Consider the following 18,257-nt stretch of genomic DNA (forward strand, 5'->3'; position numbering starts at 1 on the left):
TCAGATTCAGATTTGTACATCTAAACAATGACTATGCTACAATAGCTGGTGAGTTATCAGCATAATAATACAAGTATATCTCCAAACTGTAACATTAGGTTTTTATTTTGCTTTTACTTTTATTTTGAGGTGATCTTAACTTTTAGTTTCAATGTTATTTTTTCTTTTTTGAGATGCCAGTTTTTGGTCAATGAGTTCTTCCATTTTTTCTTATTTAAAGAGCTTGAATTTCCAACAAAAAATACTTTATTGGTCTTAACTACTAGAGAACATACCATAGTACATCAACTATGTACAAGGTTTTAACACCTGCCTCTTGAAATACATGTATTGATGTATATTCAAAGCCTTCTATGTACTTTCACTTTGTTTACTGTGTAGACCCAGAGCCTTGCAGTATGTACTGGTAGACTGTTACTTCACTTCACTTAAAGAAACAAGTTCTCAAAATCATGAAGTTGTGAAAAGTTTGTAATTCGAGTCACAAATCATGTATTCTCAAACAAAGCTTAATAATCATGGAGATATGTTCATCTTTAAAGTTGAATCCATTGTGCCTTATGAAATTTGATGTACATGGTACTTTTAACATCATCCCCCAGCCACTGAATTTACATTGTTTAATGCAGTGTAACAGATAAATTGTTCAATATGCCTTTAGTAATTCAATACATATTGTCTGCTGTAGACCATCCGTGAATAAGATGGCATGGCAACATAGTTTAGAAGAAACGGTATGAATTATGAATTTGATAATCACAAATTGAAATTGTATGTGAATGGTTTCATTCAATAGCAGTACACATTACAGTTTAACTGGACCAGTGTGTTACCCAATGGCACTTGCTTGTTATACAAGGAAGGTTAGTGCAAGAAACACGATTAAGATTCAATGTATTTGTGTTAACAAGTATGCCATTTATTGACACTATATCATCAATGCCATTTTTAAAGTGTTGGGAGCATATTTCACATGAAGGAGAACAAAAACAACTGGCTACAACTCTGATCAGAGTTATTTTGTCTCTACAAGCTTAGATTATCAACTCAAGAAAAGTTATAGATAACACTCAACATGAAACATGTTACTGTGTCTATACATGTACTCTCTAGTACATGTACACATGTATTCTCCATGCCATTTTGAGCAGCTTTGCTAGCCTTAAGCAAAGTTGCCTTGCTGCTAGTGCTTATTCTGCACACCATCTACACTAGATTCTTTCATGACATTTCCATCATACTCAACTTCTTGATTCTTGAATCACCTACATACGGTACAAAGCAAATAAAAACAAGATTTAACCTTATCCTGTGTCATTGTGTTCACTGCGAAGAAGAGAAGTGGACTCTTAAGATTTTACTATGGTCAATATTGACCAAAGGAGGCCATATACATGCCCACAATATATATCTATTACGGCTGTTTTTTAATGGTTAAAAAATGCCACTTTGAATGTCAATAGGGGAATGGCCACTTTTACAAAGGCAGCTAAAAAGTACAAATACACATAAATGAAGATTCCAGAACCTTCAAATTAATACAGTTTTATTCGTTCGTTGCATTGGCAACACAAAACATAACAATCCACATACTACCGGTATCCAGTATCGGTAACAGAAGGCTTTATGTAGATACTATTAAGGCGAATGCAGTAAAATATATGACTAACATCAATCCTGAGTCCTGCATTTAAAAAATAAGTACATTATACATGTTATGTGTAATTTTAAAATCACTAATCTGCTCATTGTACATGAAGGTGTAAGAAGAAACAAAGTACAGTCTGAGAGTAATCTGAACAAATATCCAGCACAAATAAGTTAGACTCAAACAGTTGAACACTCCTCAGTTTGCCTTTGAAGGGCTTGGGACGATTGTATCATGATGGTTTACAGTATGCGTAATGTATATCACTGCTGCAGTATGATAGACTGGGAAAAAATTCCAGCTGGCCAGAAAAACGTTGCAAGTTTGTCTGTGTGAGAGGTTTCAGAGTCCCATCAGCTTGTCCACAGGTTTATATCTCCAGTTGTCCGCTGCCGTCTCCTCCAGCCGAAGTCTCAACACGTTCAGCCGCTGCTGGTGCAGTTCTGGGGACAGAAGCCAGGGGGCGTTTGTTATTACATGCACAAATCTTCCTATCTCCAAGCAGATCCTAGGGTGGCAAAAGACAGTATCAAATTGGCCAGGCAGTATCCATTTGACAGAGAGGGTCCACACGCCACTGCCTGGCCAATTTGATACTGTCTTTTCCACCCTAGGATCTGCTTAGAGATTAATCAATCAGTACTTGTATCAATGCCCTCTACATTTGCCCCTGATTGAGTCATATAGGGAATAACTATGATGATGATGATGACATGTACATGCACAGTCAAACTGCCAAAGAAGCCTACTCAGGGCAATGAAAATCTGGTCTATGTGGACAGGTGGTCACTTCTTTTATTTTGAGGCAGTCGCCTTCAACAAGCTGAAGATTCTGCTGCATTATTGCTGTAGACAATATGAAATATGTACTATCTAAAGAGATATACGCAGTGAATGTATGAGCTGTCAGTGTACAAATGTGTTTTAAAAAAAAGTTAGGTTATAACTTATATATAACAGGAAAAAAATGTTACCTGCAGTAGTTGATCTCCTAACAGAAGCCACATCAAAATCCATCATGAGTTTATTTACAAGGGACTGGCTGCCATCTGGATAAAAAGAGAACAACAGATACACATGAATATTGTCTTGCTGTTTGGTGAAGTTGTGATTTTCTTTTACAACTCAAAAGATTTAGGAACAGGACAGAAATTATGATTTTGTTCACCACGTTCTTCCGGGCAAAACGTAGAAACCCATTCTATAGATCTTTTTTGGAGCCGTGGTGACTGCTGCACGGTTTCTACTAAGCAAAAGATGGAAGTTTTCTCCTTGATAAAAAGTATTACCACTTAAATAGCAAGGATGTTTACCTCCTTGTCAAAATTTTGCTATCTTTCTATTGGGTTTTCATGTCTATTACTACACTGAAGGGGCATTTCTGTGGATTCAACTTACCCTCTACAAGTTCATCTTCCTTTGGTGACTGGAAGAGAGCTTTTCTCGGTGCCATAGCGGCCATAGCCACGAAAACATCTTCGACGTTGCTGGGATTATTTCGTACCGACGCCATCTTCTTCTTCCTACACTTCTAGCTCTCGTTCCCAGGATTGTGTGTCAGGCTGAACCATTAAATTTTAGGTATGCTTAACAAGTTTGACCGATAAAGAAAGCAGTTCATAGATCATTTCATCACAAATAGCAAGTAAATATTATTATACACTATGTATATATTATACAATAAAACTTTTCAAATATCTGTGAATTGACAGAAAAGACTAGAAATTATACTATTACACATCTGTACCCTAGATCAAGAAATGGTCTTTTCCTGCTTAATAAATGCCAGATTTACTTAGATTTACACTCCTGAAATCCTTTGTTTTTACACTGAAGAGCCAATAACCTACGAAAAACGTATTTTATACTGCAATAAAATGAAAGATATCACTAAGAAACAAATTTGCTGCAAAATAAGTGTGTAGAGAAAGATTGGGCAATTTGGTTTGCGAACTGGCGACTAGTTTCAGTCTTGCGCTGCTATTTTGTCTGCCGCGCTGTGATTGGTGAAGCCAACATAAATGCCGCCTTCTGATTGGCTGGGAAGTTTTTGCGCTCTGATTGGTCCGGAATGTGAACTAATCTCTTTCCCAAACATCGCCAATGACGACCCAAAACAGTTAGTGTTTTCCGTGACTTCCGACGTCTACCGGTTTCTATGGGGCGTGTTTGATCAAGTACGCGGCTTCCTTGCCCTCAAGACAACGCCAGAAGTCATGCCATAATGTCCTGATCCAGGATTGTCTTTCTGTGAGGGAGCAACAATTGGATTTTTCTTCTTTTTTTGCCGGTGACTTGGCAAGCTCGCCTGAGGGTCCGTGCTAACCCTCAAGAGATTGTCATGCCTTCTTGATGTGTTGTGTTTGTAGTACATGTTTTGGTCAACAGAACCGGGTCCTCTGCAAAGTCATGAATGTCACGCTGCCGATATTTAGCCAAACAATGGACTTATAAGTGGTTCCAGATCAACATGATTTCCGAGTTATTACCTCCTAATTTGCGGCTTTTATCAAGATAAGAGGAGATACGAACAGCAAGACAACCATGAGACAACCGCCCGACACGACCGAAGTGGTCGAGTTCAACTTGGGAAGAGCTCCGACTCTTCGCTGTACCTCTGGACAACCTGCTACGACATGCGGCGACTGCGAAGCTTGTCGTCTGGGCGCCACGATCAGCTTTACCCGAGAATGGTTCCTCCGAGCAGGCGACGCATCCAAACGGAGGTTTCTCCTCGGCCTGCCTCGCCGGTTTCAAAGCGCCCAACTCATGGAATATGTCGTCTCCCTTCTTAGCCCTCTTCTCTACAAAGACTACACTTATGCACGGTGTAGAACCAACCCTAGTCTACCAGGAGACTCCTCTACTCTTAGTGGAGACAGGGCTCTAAACAGGAGAGAACTCAGGCAACACATAGCTGACACATGGGCATGGTTTGCCGAAGCGAGTTACTGGAGTAAGGCGAACTATATGCTTGGTGTCATGCAGTTCTGTGAACCACAGATGCTGTATTCGCTTGGCACCCAGGCTAGGACTATGCTTCAAGCACAGAAAAATATGGAACCAAAAGGGACAACGGACTGGGAAGGTAAGATATTAGGAGAACACTCATATATGCATGTTTGTTTGTGTATTTTTCTTTCTCATGATCGTGACCATAGCCATTCAAAAACGTTTAAACTTAAGAGTCTAAACTCTAGTACTTTTTATTTTAATGTTAACACACACAAATAAAACTCCTATAGATGTAACGTTATATTATACCCATAAACTAGCTTGGCGTAATGTATGATTATACTCATCATCATAATGATCACTATTATAATGACGTTCATGTCACTAGATTTTTTCAATAATTAATTTGTAGGGAAAGCCATTTAATATCACGTTTTAATACGTGATGTGGTGGCAAAAATTTACCTTTACATAAAGCATAGGAGCCTCTCCCTTAATATACTTCGCCGGTGGTCCTCCTGAATTTAATTAGCAGTGCAATGTGGCTTCAGTTAGGGCCAAATTTTAGCAAGGCACACGTAGGTTCACCCTGACTCTTTTCGGCAAGTGTGTTGGGCTCTTTAACATGCAGAGATTGGGCGTCCTAAATAACGAATGCAACTCTTAAGCATCTCTACCATTTTATGAGAGAATTTTTTCCCAGTTAAACTCTACACTGTACCTTGTGGTATATGTCATTTACATAACACATGGGTGTCATTTTGTACCCAAATTGCACTTCGTACCATTTTATTGTATAACTATAATCAATCAATTAATCAATAAGAGACCTAGATGCCCTTATCAAGTAATTGAGGATAAAATTCACAGCTCCTATCTTTGTCAGACCACTTTGACAGAAAGTCAGTAGTAGGTAGACATTTATTTCATTAGTTCAGATCAACTTTGTTGTTAGCAGTAATGTTAGGGCTAATGTAAAAGAGTTGCAAGCAAGAGAAGCCCTGCAACAGTCACCATGGCTAGGGGCCACACAATGTCTGAGTCATTGACAGTACAGGCAACTTTGACAGAAAGCCAGAAATGTCTACTCAGGTACTAGAGTAGACATTTATTTCATTAGTTGGGTCAGCTTTGTTGTACAAGTAGACTTTCATGAATGGAGGGCGTGTAGGGCAAATTAAAACCATCTCCACTGCTTTCACACAGCACGTTTCATTATAGGTAGCCAGGTTTTATTTGAAGTTCTTGACAGTTCAGTCAAAGCTGCCCAAGAATAGTCTCCACCAGACTCCTTTTGCAGGCTGAATAAATCATAGAAATTGGGATAATTGGCCAAAGAAGGCTACTTTCTTTGGCCAATTATTCCTTTTTAGGCCAATTTCTCCGATTTATTCTGCCTGCAAAAGGAGTCTGGTGGAGACTAGCCCAAGAAGACCACACAGGGGACTGAGATTTTTGTCTATGTATGTTAAGGTGGTCACTTTGGATATCTTAATGCTTGTGTCAATGGGAAAAGTTTAGTTAAACCTGGCCAAGAAGACCACTTTGGGGACCACTGAGAAAATCTGGTCTGTGTATGTGAACAGGTGGTTGCTATAGACATGGTTCTTAATGCTTGTGTCAATGGGAAAGTTAGATAACTTAAAGGGACCAACAGAAAGTGGTCACAATGGTCAGGTGGTCCTTATGTTTGAGGTGGTGGTCACTTGTACTGGTGTAATCATATTGGGTAATTGGATAAGTGGTCTTCTCAGGTTGGGTAAGGGCTGACCTAGCTTGCTCAGAAAGAAGTACTCAGACTGGAAGCAAACTGAATTGTAAACAACTTTTCCATCTGGTTTAAAAATTTAGTTTTGAAAACCAAATATTGCGTGCCATACATAGCCAAATAGGGCAGGAATAAAGGGTATTTGCACCAAGTTTTACAAATTAGAATTCACAACGCACAACAACATGATGTTAACATACTATATAAATTGCAAGTAAAATGCGGTATTAAGAGCCCAGAAAATCTTGCAGTTGGTGCATCAAATCATTCTCCAGTCTGTCCTAATTGGGTGTAGGTTGTAGACCACTTGTAAGGTGGTCCTGTGTGTGTTGTGTCACGCCCATGTAGTTTTCTCTGTGTCTTAGCGTAAAATACAGCATTTAGAGTCCTGAAAATCTTGCAATTTGTGCATCAAATCATTCTGCAGTGTCTTTCCTAATTGGGTGTAGGTTGTGGACCACTTGTAAGGTGGTCCTGTGTGTGTTGTGAACCACTTGTAAGGTGGTCCTCTGTGTTGTGGACCACTTGTACAAGTTGTAAGGTGGTCCAGTGTGTGTTGTGTCACGCCCATGTGGTTCCCTCTGTGTGTTAGCGACAGCGTGTCAACAGTTCGGACCGGCTTGTGACGTACATGGTATGTGTAATGGCAGGTTATAAATGCCCCCTTTGACACCCCAGTTCACTTCTATACCCCATGAATACCTGGTGGACTGACTTACAATAGTGTGTGTGTTGACTTTTTCGTCTTGAGTAAGGGTTAAGATGCTTGTCTATGGCCCCAGATGTGCACACATTTACCTTCATTGAGTACCTGTTTTTCTTGTGGGACAAGAAGTCACCTGAAACTTTGTTTTGGGTAATTTCTTCTTTTGGGACAAAACATCATGATCACCTAAAACTTTGTTTTGGCTACTTTTACAGGTGAAATATTTTGTGGCTTTCCAAAGACTAACTTAAAGTTTATAGTTTGGGAAAAAATGTCACCTGAAACTTTGTTTTGGATAATTTCGACAGGTGAAATATTGGGTGGCTTTCCATAACTAAAGACTGGCTTAGTTTTTCTTTCGGACAAAACATCAACCCAAACTTTGTTATGGCTACTTTTACTGATGAAATATTGGGTGGCTTTCTATAGATGGATAATAGCTTTTCTTTGAGACAAAACATAATCAAAATATGCGTGGCTTAAATCCCAGCCTAGCTTAAAGTTTTTAGTTTGGGAAAAAAGTCCTATAAGTTAACCCTGTTATACTTTCACACATGAAATATTGTGTGGCTGGCTTTAGACTGGCCAGGCTTAATTTTTCTTTTGGAACAAAAAGTCACTTCAGTACTTGACAGGTGAAAAATTGTGTGGCTTTCTAAAGATTAGGTTGAGAAATTAAGTTTTTCGTTTGGGACAAAACATCACCTAAAACTTCATTACGAGCCTACTTTTACAGGTTATATATTTCTTTCTAAAGATTAGCTAAGTAGTAAAAGTTTTTCCTTTGGGATTTCACCTAGAAATGCATGACGACCCTACTTTTACAATAACATTGTGAAATATTGTCTGGCTTTCCAAAGACTACTACTTAGTAGTTTTTCCTTTTGGGAAAAAGTACTTTTAGTTTTACAGGCTGTATGATGGCTTATTTTTTCAAATTCAAAAGGCAGCAGTAGCTTAAAGTTTTCCTTTTGTCACCTGAAACTCTATTTTGACCCTACTTTTCACAGAAGTGGAGTATAGCGTGACTGTGTATAGACTGGCTTCTTACAAACACACAGGTTTTTTTCTAAGAGAGAAAAAGCTCCAGTAATTTTATACGGAAACCAAGACATCTTGGTTTGAAAGCAAACCAACTTTTGCATAATAGTCTGCAACTGTTCTAAGTTCCCCAAAGAAAGCCTTTTGTATTGGGTTGAATGATTATACATTTTTGTATGAAATTGAATCCCTGTAACTCAGGATACTTGTTATTGTACTTTCCCTGCAGCCACAATGAGCAAGGACACTTGCAATAACCAAGTGGTCCTTATGAAGAAGTGGCCACTAGTACTAATACTACTAGTAGTACTACAATAATTGTTTAAACTATAGTATCATAAGTTAACTTAATAGGCAAATGCATACTCTGGGCTGTTATTTATGAACAAGTGTTACAGTACAAACGTAAATCAATAAAACATTAATGAACAAATTTGATAAATCGTCTAATCGAGTACTTGCAAATGACTAATTATCGCAATTAAGGTTAACGATTAACCCAGTGAGTCAATCTGTCAACTGTTACAAAAGATAAGATGCTTTGTGCCACCCAGTCTGTTTTTATGGTACCTTATCTTACTAACATTTAGCAAACACACTAAATGGTACACTTGTTGGTTTTGTGTAGGATCATTTCCTCCGCAATGATTGCTGTAAAGATAAATTTTACCTGTGTAAACAGTATGAATATTTGGAGCATCTATTTTTCTTATGTGCAGTGGTCTAAAATAACATAACTAATCGTAAAGTCTGATGCATGTATTCTACCCTTTCTTACACCAAATTCATCTATAAAAATACCATCCTGTTCATCTGTAGAACATTATTATATGAGATCATTCACTTGTAAGTTTTTTATTCTACAATGTAGTTGCCAAGCTGATCACATAAAGTACTCATTCAATCATTGACAAGAGAAATGCAAAACACACAAAACTGATGAGTAACATACTGTATATGTATTGTGCATACATGTATGTCTGTTTGTTTGAACATTTCGTTTACTCATGTCTGTTGTATGACTAAAAAAAGATTTACCAATTATATACTTTTTACAGATGACGAGTCTTTGGCATCCAGTAACTACACCTACAACACAGAAGAGCATCCGGAACTCTACCTCCTAACACAGGCCAACCTGGAATATGCCACGCCTGCCACTCACCCAATAACAGGGGAGGAATTTGACCCCATCGTTGTTAATTACGGGGAAGATGTGTACCTCAGCGATGATAGTTCTGAGTTTTCCTCGATTGATCCGACCTGTATGGTCCTACCGACTTCGGTCACTGCAACAGCAGGTTTGTTTGTTTGTTTGTTTATTTGTTTGTCATAACATCCAAAGTGTAGTGGCTCTAGTAACTGTGCTGGCCCTATTAACATACACCATAGTAACGATTGTACAAAGTACATATGTGGCATACAGGTATATTATCACTCAGAAGTCTTAGTTGTTTAAATTTGACGTTGGGAAAAGCATTTAACACGGGTATAACATGGAAGGAGAGGGATGGGCTCCACCTTCCAGTACCATGCCTTAGACACAGCCAATGGATTGATAACCCACTTCCCCTATGGCCTCAAAAAGGCTATGGGACTACCTTACCTTTTCCTTACACATACATGATGGTTTTGCTGCACTCTAGGCTACTGGAATCTCCAAGCAGATCTTTCAGTGACCACAAAGACAGTGTCAATGGATACTGTCTGTCCAATTTGATATTGTCTATTTTCCAACCACCAAAAGATCTGCTAGGAGATAAATCTGACTACCTTTACCCTTTCCTTACACATACATGATGGTTTAATTTGCAGGTGTTGCGAAGTATCGAGACTTCATCAGCGGCCTGCCTGTCCACCTGTCAAAGTACATCCTGGGTTTCCTGGACAGAATCAGCCTGTACAACTGTCTGGCCGTGGGGAAGACCTGGAGAGTCCTGGCTGATCAGGTGCAGCAGGAAGAGGAGATTCAGAACCAACTGTGGGAGGAGGTTCTGTTCTACCAGGTTTGTAGACTTTCATCTGTGTTGGTAGTTACATGTTTAAAGTTTACTAATCTGTTTAAAGTTAAAACTTTTGATCCAACTCAAAGAAGTCTCTCACCTAGAGCTTTCGACCAGTCACTCTCACTAGTCTTCCTCAGTAGACTGACCCAGTGAGACTTGTCACATGGTTTTTCTTTGAAGAGGGACATCAACACTGGGTCAAAGGTATTTGATGTTGGCCCCCATCGTTGTTGAGTGCTCTAGGTGAGTGTTGGATCAGAAGTTTTAACTTTAAACAGGTTAGTAGACTTACTGGTTTGTTTCTTCTTTCAAATTTAAGGTGGTCTTGTAGGTAGTGTTCACAGTTGATTTAGAATCTGAGGGTTGTGGGTTTATACCCTGTACTTTCAGGGTTCTTCTGCGAGAGGGTGTAACCCAGTCTATGCCAAGAGAGTTGATGTGGCCGTGCCCATACTTCGCGAGGGAACGTTGGACCCGCTCTCCAACAGTCCCGAGGCGATGGAGGTGGTGACACACAAGGATGACTCAAGTTTCCTGACAGCGTATGCCGGTGTCGTGACTCGAACTGTCACCATGGAGGAGAGGAATGTGTACTGTGGTGCCTACAATGTCATGGTGCTCGCTGACCAGTAAGTGGAGTTATTGATTCAGAATCTCAAGGTTTAGGGTTCAATCCCTTACAGTAAAAAGGTAAAAAGCGTAATGTTGTTTGTAAGCTGCACAAGTTTGTAAGGTGTACAGCGGCATCGTGACTCGAACTGTTACTATGGAGGAGCGGAACGTGTACTGCGGTGCCTACAATGTCATGGTGCTCGCTGACCAGTAAGTACAGGGCTCGAAATACTCGGTGCATGTGCACCTTACTGCACCCAAGTTTGGAGCTGTGAACTAAATTTTTCTGTAGGTTTACAAATGTCAAGATGTTAAATGTATAGTCTTCTCTCCAAATAGAGGAGGAATGCCTGCATTCACGGGTTCTCTGACACGGATGGGTTCTTCTTTTAAATTAGCAGTTCAATCTATTTGCGGGCCTCTGGTGACTTTTGTTTGGCTTGAAAGTCCAACCTTGGTTTTGCAAACCCTGTTGCAAACACTGCACGGGCGGGTAGCAGTCCCATAATAAGTATAATTATAAAAATCATAAATAAATAATTGTATTTCCAGGGATGACCCCCATCGGCGCGTGCACCACGATGGTAAGAAGCTCGTCGCTCTGGGCTCGGTGGACCGGAAAGTTCGCATCCTGGACGTGATGTCGGGCCGCGAGCACCGGACGCCGATCACGGGCCACGCCGGGTCCATCAAGTGTGTCTACATCAGTGAGGAGAGAGGGTTTGTGCTGAGCGGGAGTTACGACACCACTGTCAGGTGAGAAACATTAGATTTTGTTTACTCCACAAGTATACAATTACATGCACAATCTGATCTGTTTGTCATTAGCATTGTTTTGACTTCTGATTTGTTTTTTGTTTACAGTTTTTTGTATTACTAGAGCTACCAAATTGTACATTGTTTTCTCTCTGAATATTTATTTATCTTATATGTTTCGGGGAAGACAACAAGTAGAGGCACACAGCCACATGTTTTGTCTCCCTCTCCATTGTGTCGTACTGTAGAGAAGCCGAATAGAGAAATTGTGAAAGAAATAAAGAAATTACATTGATCCAATACAGTCTACATGATATGAACAATGCTATTAACTACAGAAATTCTGACATTCAAGTCTCTTTATTTGTAGATGCTGGTCCCTCCAGGCTGGCAGCTGTCTTCGTATCTTCCGCGGCCACCGTGGAACGATCACCTGCATCGACCTGTTCCAAAACAGGCTGGTTTCCGGGGCCAAGGACAGCCAGGTCAAAGGTCAGAGCAATTCCTGTAAATCTAATGTTGTGTGAAGCATATATTCCTATTAACCCTTGTCCTGCTGGCATTCTTTACACAATATTTTTCAATAATTTCATGTCTTAATTAGGTCATAGACCCCTGACTTTTTTTGCCCTCCGGAGGCATAGTTACTTCCACATTCATTGCGTTTCGCTGCGGTGTGATGCGTTGCACGAGAAATACCCCCAAATTGTACCTATACAGGGTGCTATATAGATGGTACGGTATGTGAAGAACAACAATTGTTGGGCTCTGCAGGACAAGGATTGAGCTAGAGCAAGGCTCAAAATACTTTTTCTTGCAAACCTTACAGTTGTTTCCTGCACTTCTGTTCCCCTGTATGCATCTACTCTGGCCTGTGTTGGTTGTGTTACTCACAGATTCACATTTTTTTGTTTTCCAGTGTGGAACTTTGAAACAGGAAAGTGCCAACGGACCTTCAAACACAAGAAGCCCATTTTAGCCGTCGGGGTAAGTTTGACCAAACCATTGCACTTGTTCGCAGGGTCTATGTGTTTTTAGTTCATCCCAAAATTTGACAAAACTTGCATGTTACATATCTATCTGCCACTGTATCTAAAACAGTTAACATGTGTCTGAGAGATCTTTAGTGCAGCACTCGCCATATATGCACAGTTTGTTAGATGTACGGGAGTGCATTATATATTACACTGAGGAGCATTGCAGAGAAGATCTCTTTAGACACATTTTCAGGGTGGCAGTGTCCTGGAAGAATTATTTTAGGTTGTGAGATTTGCATTTACCAGTATCTATGTATCATGAAAGTTCATCTGTGTTGGTATACTTCATTATGACAAAATGGGCTAGACGTTCTTGGGCCGGTAGGTAGAACGTTTACCAATAGCCCTTTTTGTCATAATGGTATCTAATTATGTAATTAAATGTTTCAAAGTCATTGATATAGAATGTTTTCTGTCTGCAGATTCTGGAGGACAGAGTTGTGAGTGGATGTGAAGGGGGGCAGGTCAAAGTGTGGAGTATCTCATCGGCTAGTCTCATCAAGGTATGTACCGGTATAGAACAGGCAAAGCTAGGTTTGTGAATAGTTTCATCAGATTGAATAAAGTCACTGAATAAAGAGACGCTGTTTACACAACTAAGAGTTTTGATCAGCCATCGACCAGTTAGAATTGCCCTGAGGAAGGTGACAGATGGCCACTGAAACATCAGCTGAATATACGTCAGTTGGTTGTTTTAAAAAGAGTAAAAGAAACACTGGTTGTTGAATAAAGAACCTTCTTATACTGTCTCTTAGCTCACTCTCTCACTCAGTCCAATATCTGGAAGTTGTAGGAGCTGTCTGTCTGTCCACAAAATATTCTTTACCTTTGGCAGTCATCGGGCAGTCTGGTCAGCTCTCATCAGGTCTCTTGCCTGCCTGATGAAATTATTCAGGAATTTACATCATACCTTAACATTGTCTCCTTATTTGTGCGTAACAGAAGCTGTCCAGTCACCAGGGCCCGGTCACGTGTCTGAAGTTCGACCAATGGCACCTCGTCACCGGCGGGAGGGATGGTTACGCGTTCGCCTGGAGCATGATGGGTACTCACAGTCGCTGTCTCACCGCATTCAGACATCCCAGGTAGGTTGTTACGCCACTGAAAAATGGAAGTATTGTTTTGTGTGAGTGTGTCTGTGTGTGTATGTGTACATTTCCAGATATTTGTAGTCAGCATAACTTCAGAAGGCTTCACCACCTGGCAGCTGTCCTGTTTACTGTAACAGAAATTTAGACTTTTGTATCTTTTAAGTTTTATGCTGGATATGCTAGGGTTTTGATATTTTTTAGTGGCAGATAGGTTTTTTTGAATGTTCAGTTGAGCCTTTAGGTGTGTATGTTGTTGGTAATACTATGTAGGACACAGACAGACATACGCGCAAACACATGAAAACTGACTAACAAACTTACACACACACATGCAAACTGTCACACACACACACACACATGTACATACACACACACACATGCACACATACATACACATCACACACACACACACACACAGATACACACATTCACACACAGCACAAAGCACTATCAACATCAAATCTGCCATCTCTGATTGCCTGTTTTTTATAACATTACAGAGGAAGCCAGATCCTGTGTCTGCAGTTCCTGTTCCTAAGAGTGATCACCGGATGCAGCGACGGCAAAATGCGGATCTTTAACCTTTTGAGCGGCGACTGTCTGCGGGTGCTGAGGGGAAACAGCCACTCTGATGCAATAGACGACATCATTGTGTGTGAAAACAGGTGGGAAGGATGCTCGTGAAATGATACTTGGGAAGAATATTATTGTGTTTCAGTAATCCTCAGCAGTATGGGTAAGGGGGTGAAGTCTGCCATCTCATGTTTACTTTAAAAGAAAACAAATTGTTTCTGCTCTGTTTCTTCTTCTACAAATGAATAATGTCAGTGACCTGGACTAGACGTCTGTCACCATGGTAACTGGTGCTGTAGCAGACACCCTGCAATGTTGGATTACATTATGTAGCAAGTGGCAGGACATAGTTGGAATATATGAATGTGTAAGAATGAACAGAACACATGGTCTCTTTGACAAATTGAAATACTGTCACAGTAATTTGTGAGACTAGACCATGTGAAAGTAAACATTATGCATTTGCTTCGCAAATGTTACCTTTCTAAGTTTATTTAACTCAACTTGCCAGTGTGTGGGAAAGGGGGTAAAGTGTGCCATCTCTGATTGCCTTGTTTTAATCATTGTTTATTCATTTATTTGTTTTTGTTTACAGACTACTGATCAACACGATCAACAACCTGCTTGTGTTCACGTTTGAAGAGATAGAGTGGGACTACACCCTCGACTCTGACAAGGTGGAGGTCCTGAAGCACCTGAACAACTACAGCGACGCACCTTTTAAACATCACCCCTATGTATTTGTCAGAGGCCAGCGCATGAGACAGGTAGATACACTTCAGGGCTCAAAGTATTTTTTTTTCTCTATGAAAATCTCTCCAAAGTTTACAGGATAAAAAAATAGAGAGAAACCATATTCTTACTAAAATTATCCAACACATATATCAATTAGAACATGCTTTTTTTCATTTTCCACTGCTTCCTAAGAAGAAATCAACCCCCACATTTAATTTTGTATTGTAACCTTAATATAGACCCGCAACATAATGTAATCCTCATTGTTTGTCTGACTTGTATACTCATTTGCTTTATGTATACTATCACATTTATAATTTCACTTGCAAAGAGCCCATGGGTGCAAACTAGCAATAAACTAATTATTTTAATTATTGGAATGATACAATAACAGGTTGGAGCCTCCAGTGAGAAAGTGTACCATCGTAGTGACCCTGCATACAGCCCTGTGCGACAACTACCCCACAGTGCTCGAAGTTTCAGCCAACAAAGCCTCTCGAGCGCCAAACGGATTCACAGCGCCAAAACTCGCACCACGTCGCAACCCACGCCAACCCTAATCGACATGGAGGAAGACCCTCGACGGGCCGGTTCGCCGCAACCGCCCACCCGGCGCCGAAGCCCGGACGCTATGAGTAGCCGGCAGAGTTTGTGTCTTCGTGCCCCGGCTACTCCGGCACTGTCGACCGGGGCCGGGGTTCGCCAGGCGGCTGCTGTGAGAGGTGCTAGCGCTCCAGCCGGGAGTAGGAACGTTTTCTTCGAGTCTCACGACTTGTCACTGTCAGAGATGAAGTCACAGCTCAGGTTAGATTTTTATTTATTTTTTTTATTTTTCAATTTTATCTAGGATGTATTTATTCATTTCTGTTTTCAGTAATCAAGTTGACTAAAAAAAATGTGAACAGTTTCATCAGGTTGGTAAATCACTGAATAAAAAGACTCTTTTTGCACAACCAGGTATTTTCTACAGATGACACGTAGCCTTCTTTTCGGCAATTTGAGGTTCAGAGTGCACAGTCAAAATTGCCCAGTGAAAGGTGACAGTGACAGTTGTCTGAATAAAACACTTGGTTGTGTTAGAAGGGTCTTTTTATTCAAAATAATCTAATATGTTATAATTATAATTGTAATCTTAACTGCACAGGTCACGGCAGAGAATACAGAAGAGCCACCAGCCGTCGCGTGACGAAGTCTTCATGTGCGTGGGCACGATCCACAGCTCCATCAAAGACGGCGAGGCCAACCGGAACATGGTCATCAACTCCTGCGAGATCAACCCCAAGATCGGCAGACCGCAGTCTTCTCCGGCTAAACTTGCGTCATCGAAAAGGGCTGAAACGGCTGGACAACGGTCTGCTACTAGAGCGTCGACAAGACATCTTAGCATGTCCGTGCCGGCGACGTCGGTGATCACCACTCACTTTCAGTCAGTACCGGTAGACACCACTCCGCATTCTGGCATGCATGATACACACGTTGTCGCAACTGTACCTCAGCCTAGTTTGCTGCGCCCTCGGACGAGTTTGGGCATATCCAGGGACTTGGACGTTGCACAAAATGCATTACATAAACTGTCATCTTCAGACAGACCTAATACAGCCGGCCCCTCAAGAGGCACGAATCTTTTCACAACGTCGGCGAAAGCTGCAGAACACGTCCCAATGATTGTGACAAAAACGATTCAAGCACAGCAGCAGAATTTCCTGACAAACTTTCACGCCAGGACTACTAGTACCGGTAGTAGGAATCCAGTAGACCCACTGAGAACCAACGTTGCATTCAAACTCAAGACAAACAAGGCTCAGAAACAGTTCGAAAGTAACATCGTGAAGTCTCAGACCTCTCACACCAGTAACAAGGAAGAGGTGGAAAAACGGAGACAGAGGCGAAGATGGTTGGCAGTCGCGAAGGGACTCTCCCATCACAATGACATGACGAAAACGGTCAAGAAAACTGCCTACGAGATTGGAGAGTGAGACACATGCTGTTTTAAAAGTCTGCACCTTCCTGTTTTTCCAAGAGTGAAACACAGAACGAAGTGTGACATTAGTCAGAAGGTTCATATGATGAATCGTCAAGCTGCTATTCTTGGAGGTGAAACTCACCAGCTAATTTGTGTGACCTTAACGTTAGTGTATAGAAAGATTTTATTGATATGCTGCTTCCTCAGATATAACATGGACAAGATTTGAGTCCACTGTCATGTTATTGTACAGTAACGTTACTACTTTTTTTTTGTCGACAGGACATGTAATTAGTCTACCGTTCTATGTGTACAATTTTGTCTCTCTTTACTGTCCCTATCTGCTACTGTCAATGCTAGCTTTTGTAAAGAGAAGAGGAACAAGTATGTAAATGAGTCTCTATATCTGTATGATACACTGTTACTGACATCTTGTGAAGATGCCACTTTTAGTAACAGTATGTTGTAGGTGAAAAAAAGCAAAAAAGTTTTAACGTTATATTGAACAACGAAGCTAAAAAGAGCAAGAGAATAGATGTGGATACACAAGTTTTATCAGGTTTAAACTGATTCAATGTTCAAGAATCAGAACTGCCTTGTACAGGGTATTGGCACGTGTTGAGATGAACACAAGCATAGGTAACGTTACAATGTTCAAGAAAATATATGCTGCTGCTACAATGGTTTGAATGTTGATATGTAGGGATAGTGGGATGTTCCTTTTGGTATCTGTTGCTAGATAGATGTCACATGGATGAAATAAAAGTTTATTGTATTGTAGAGACTCTGATTTGTTATTTGTAAATTATTACATCAGGTTGATGAATGATTAAATAGCAAAGTTCTTAATTTACTAATTAACCACTTGGTGACATTTGATGATTGTGTTAGCAGTAACACCTAACTTCAGTGGTCAGTGAACCAGTCATAATTGCAGGAACGCTACCTTATAATGCATTATACAACACGTTCTGCCAAAGCACCATGAATCTCTCTGTCTTGATTTGAAGTCAAATGCCTTTGTATAACCAATGGCATTATATAATACCTGTTTCAAAGCAAAGATCTTTCTTAAATGTGCTCCAAGCATTTGGAAACTACATTACCCATATGTACGCGAACACGGCCATATATTATATGTTCTGCCACAGTGATATACTGTATTCGAGTTCAAATTGAACACATCGAACCCTCTGATCGAACACGTCGAACCCCTTGATCGAACACGTCGAACTACCTGATCGAACACGTCGAATCCCCTCATCGAACGCGTTCTAAATAGAACACGGGGTTCGACGTACCGCGTTCGATCAGGAAAGGTCTAAGATTCCTTAAAAGGCAATCTTTGACAAGTGTCAAACAACCA

General features: G+C 40.5%; 2 protein-coding genes across 2 annotated transcripts; one reads left to right on the top strand and one right to left on the bottom strand.

Moving 5' to 3' along the window:
• Positions 1-1,605: 1,605 nt before the first annotated feature.
• LOC109481404 (anaphase-promoting complex subunit 16-like) lies at positions 1,606-3,197 on the bottom strand. The gene is made up of 3 exons (XM_019783960.1): positions 3,047-3,197; positions 2,623-2,697; positions 1,606-2,091 (listed from the first exon to the last, which is right to left on the bottom strand). Exons 1-3 carry the CDS (start codon positions 3,159-3,161, stop codon positions 1,991-1,993), a joined length of 291 nt encoding a protein of 96 aa, XP_019639519.1. The 5' UTR covers positions 3,162-3,197; the 3' UTR covers positions 1,606-1,990.
• A 511-nt stretch (positions 3,198-3,708) lies between these two features.
• Positions 3,709-17,358, top strand: LOC109481432 (F-box/WD repeat-containing protein 10-like). The gene is made up of 13 exons (XM_019784009.1): positions 3,709-4,736; positions 9,177-9,419; positions 9,934-10,124; positions 10,515-10,753; positions 11,289-11,492; positions 11,863-11,984; positions 12,412-12,479; positions 12,952-13,032; positions 13,472-13,614; positions 14,121-14,285; positions 14,789-14,960; positions 15,323-15,732; positions 16,073-17,358. Exons 1-13 carry the CDS (start codon positions 4,193-4,195, stop codon positions 16,902-16,904), a joined length of 3,414 nt encoding a protein of 1,137 aa, XP_019639568.1. The 5' UTR covers positions 3,709-4,192; the 3' UTR covers positions 16,905-17,358.
• The last annotated feature ends 899 nt before the right edge of the window (positions 17,359-18,257 follow it).

Source organism: Branchiostoma belcheri, unplaced genomic scaffold, assembly GCF_001625305.1.
Source record: "Branchiostoma belcheri isolate BF01 breed outbred unplaced genomic scaffold, Haploidv18h27 scaffold55, whole genome shotgun sequence".
NCBI classification, from domain to species: domain Eukaryota; kingdom Metazoa; phylum Chordata; class Leptocardii; order Amphioxiformes; family Branchiostomatidae; genus Branchiostoma; species Branchiostoma belcheri.

Excerpts from the sequence above, each read along its gene's own strand:
- LOC109481404 (XM_019783960.1), bottom strand. The coding sequence starts at position 3,161 with ATGGCGTCGGTACGAAATAATCCCAGCAACGTCGAAGATGTTTTCGTG. Across the intron at positions 2,698-3,046 it reads GGAAGATGAACTTGTAGAGG|ATGGCAGCCAGTCCCTTGTA; the intron begins GTAAGTTGAATC and ends CTTTTTATCCAG. Across the intron at positions 2,092-2,622 it reads TAGGAGATCAACTACTGCAG|AACTGCACCAGCAGCGGCTG; the intron begins GTAACATTTTTT and ends TTCTGTCCCCAG.
- LOC109481432 (XM_019784009.1), top strand. The coding sequence starts at position 4,193 with ATGAGACAACCGCCCGACACGACCGAAGTGGTCGAGTTCAACTTGGGA. Across the intron at positions 11,985-12,411 it reads CAAGGACAGCCAGGTCAAAG|TGTGGAACTTTGAAACAGGA; the intron begins GTCAGAGCAATT and ends TTTGTTTTCCAG. Across the intron at positions 14,286-14,788 it reads ATCATTGTGTGTGAAAACAG|ACTACTGATCAACACGATCA; the intron begins GTGGGAAGGATG and ends TTTTGTTTACAG.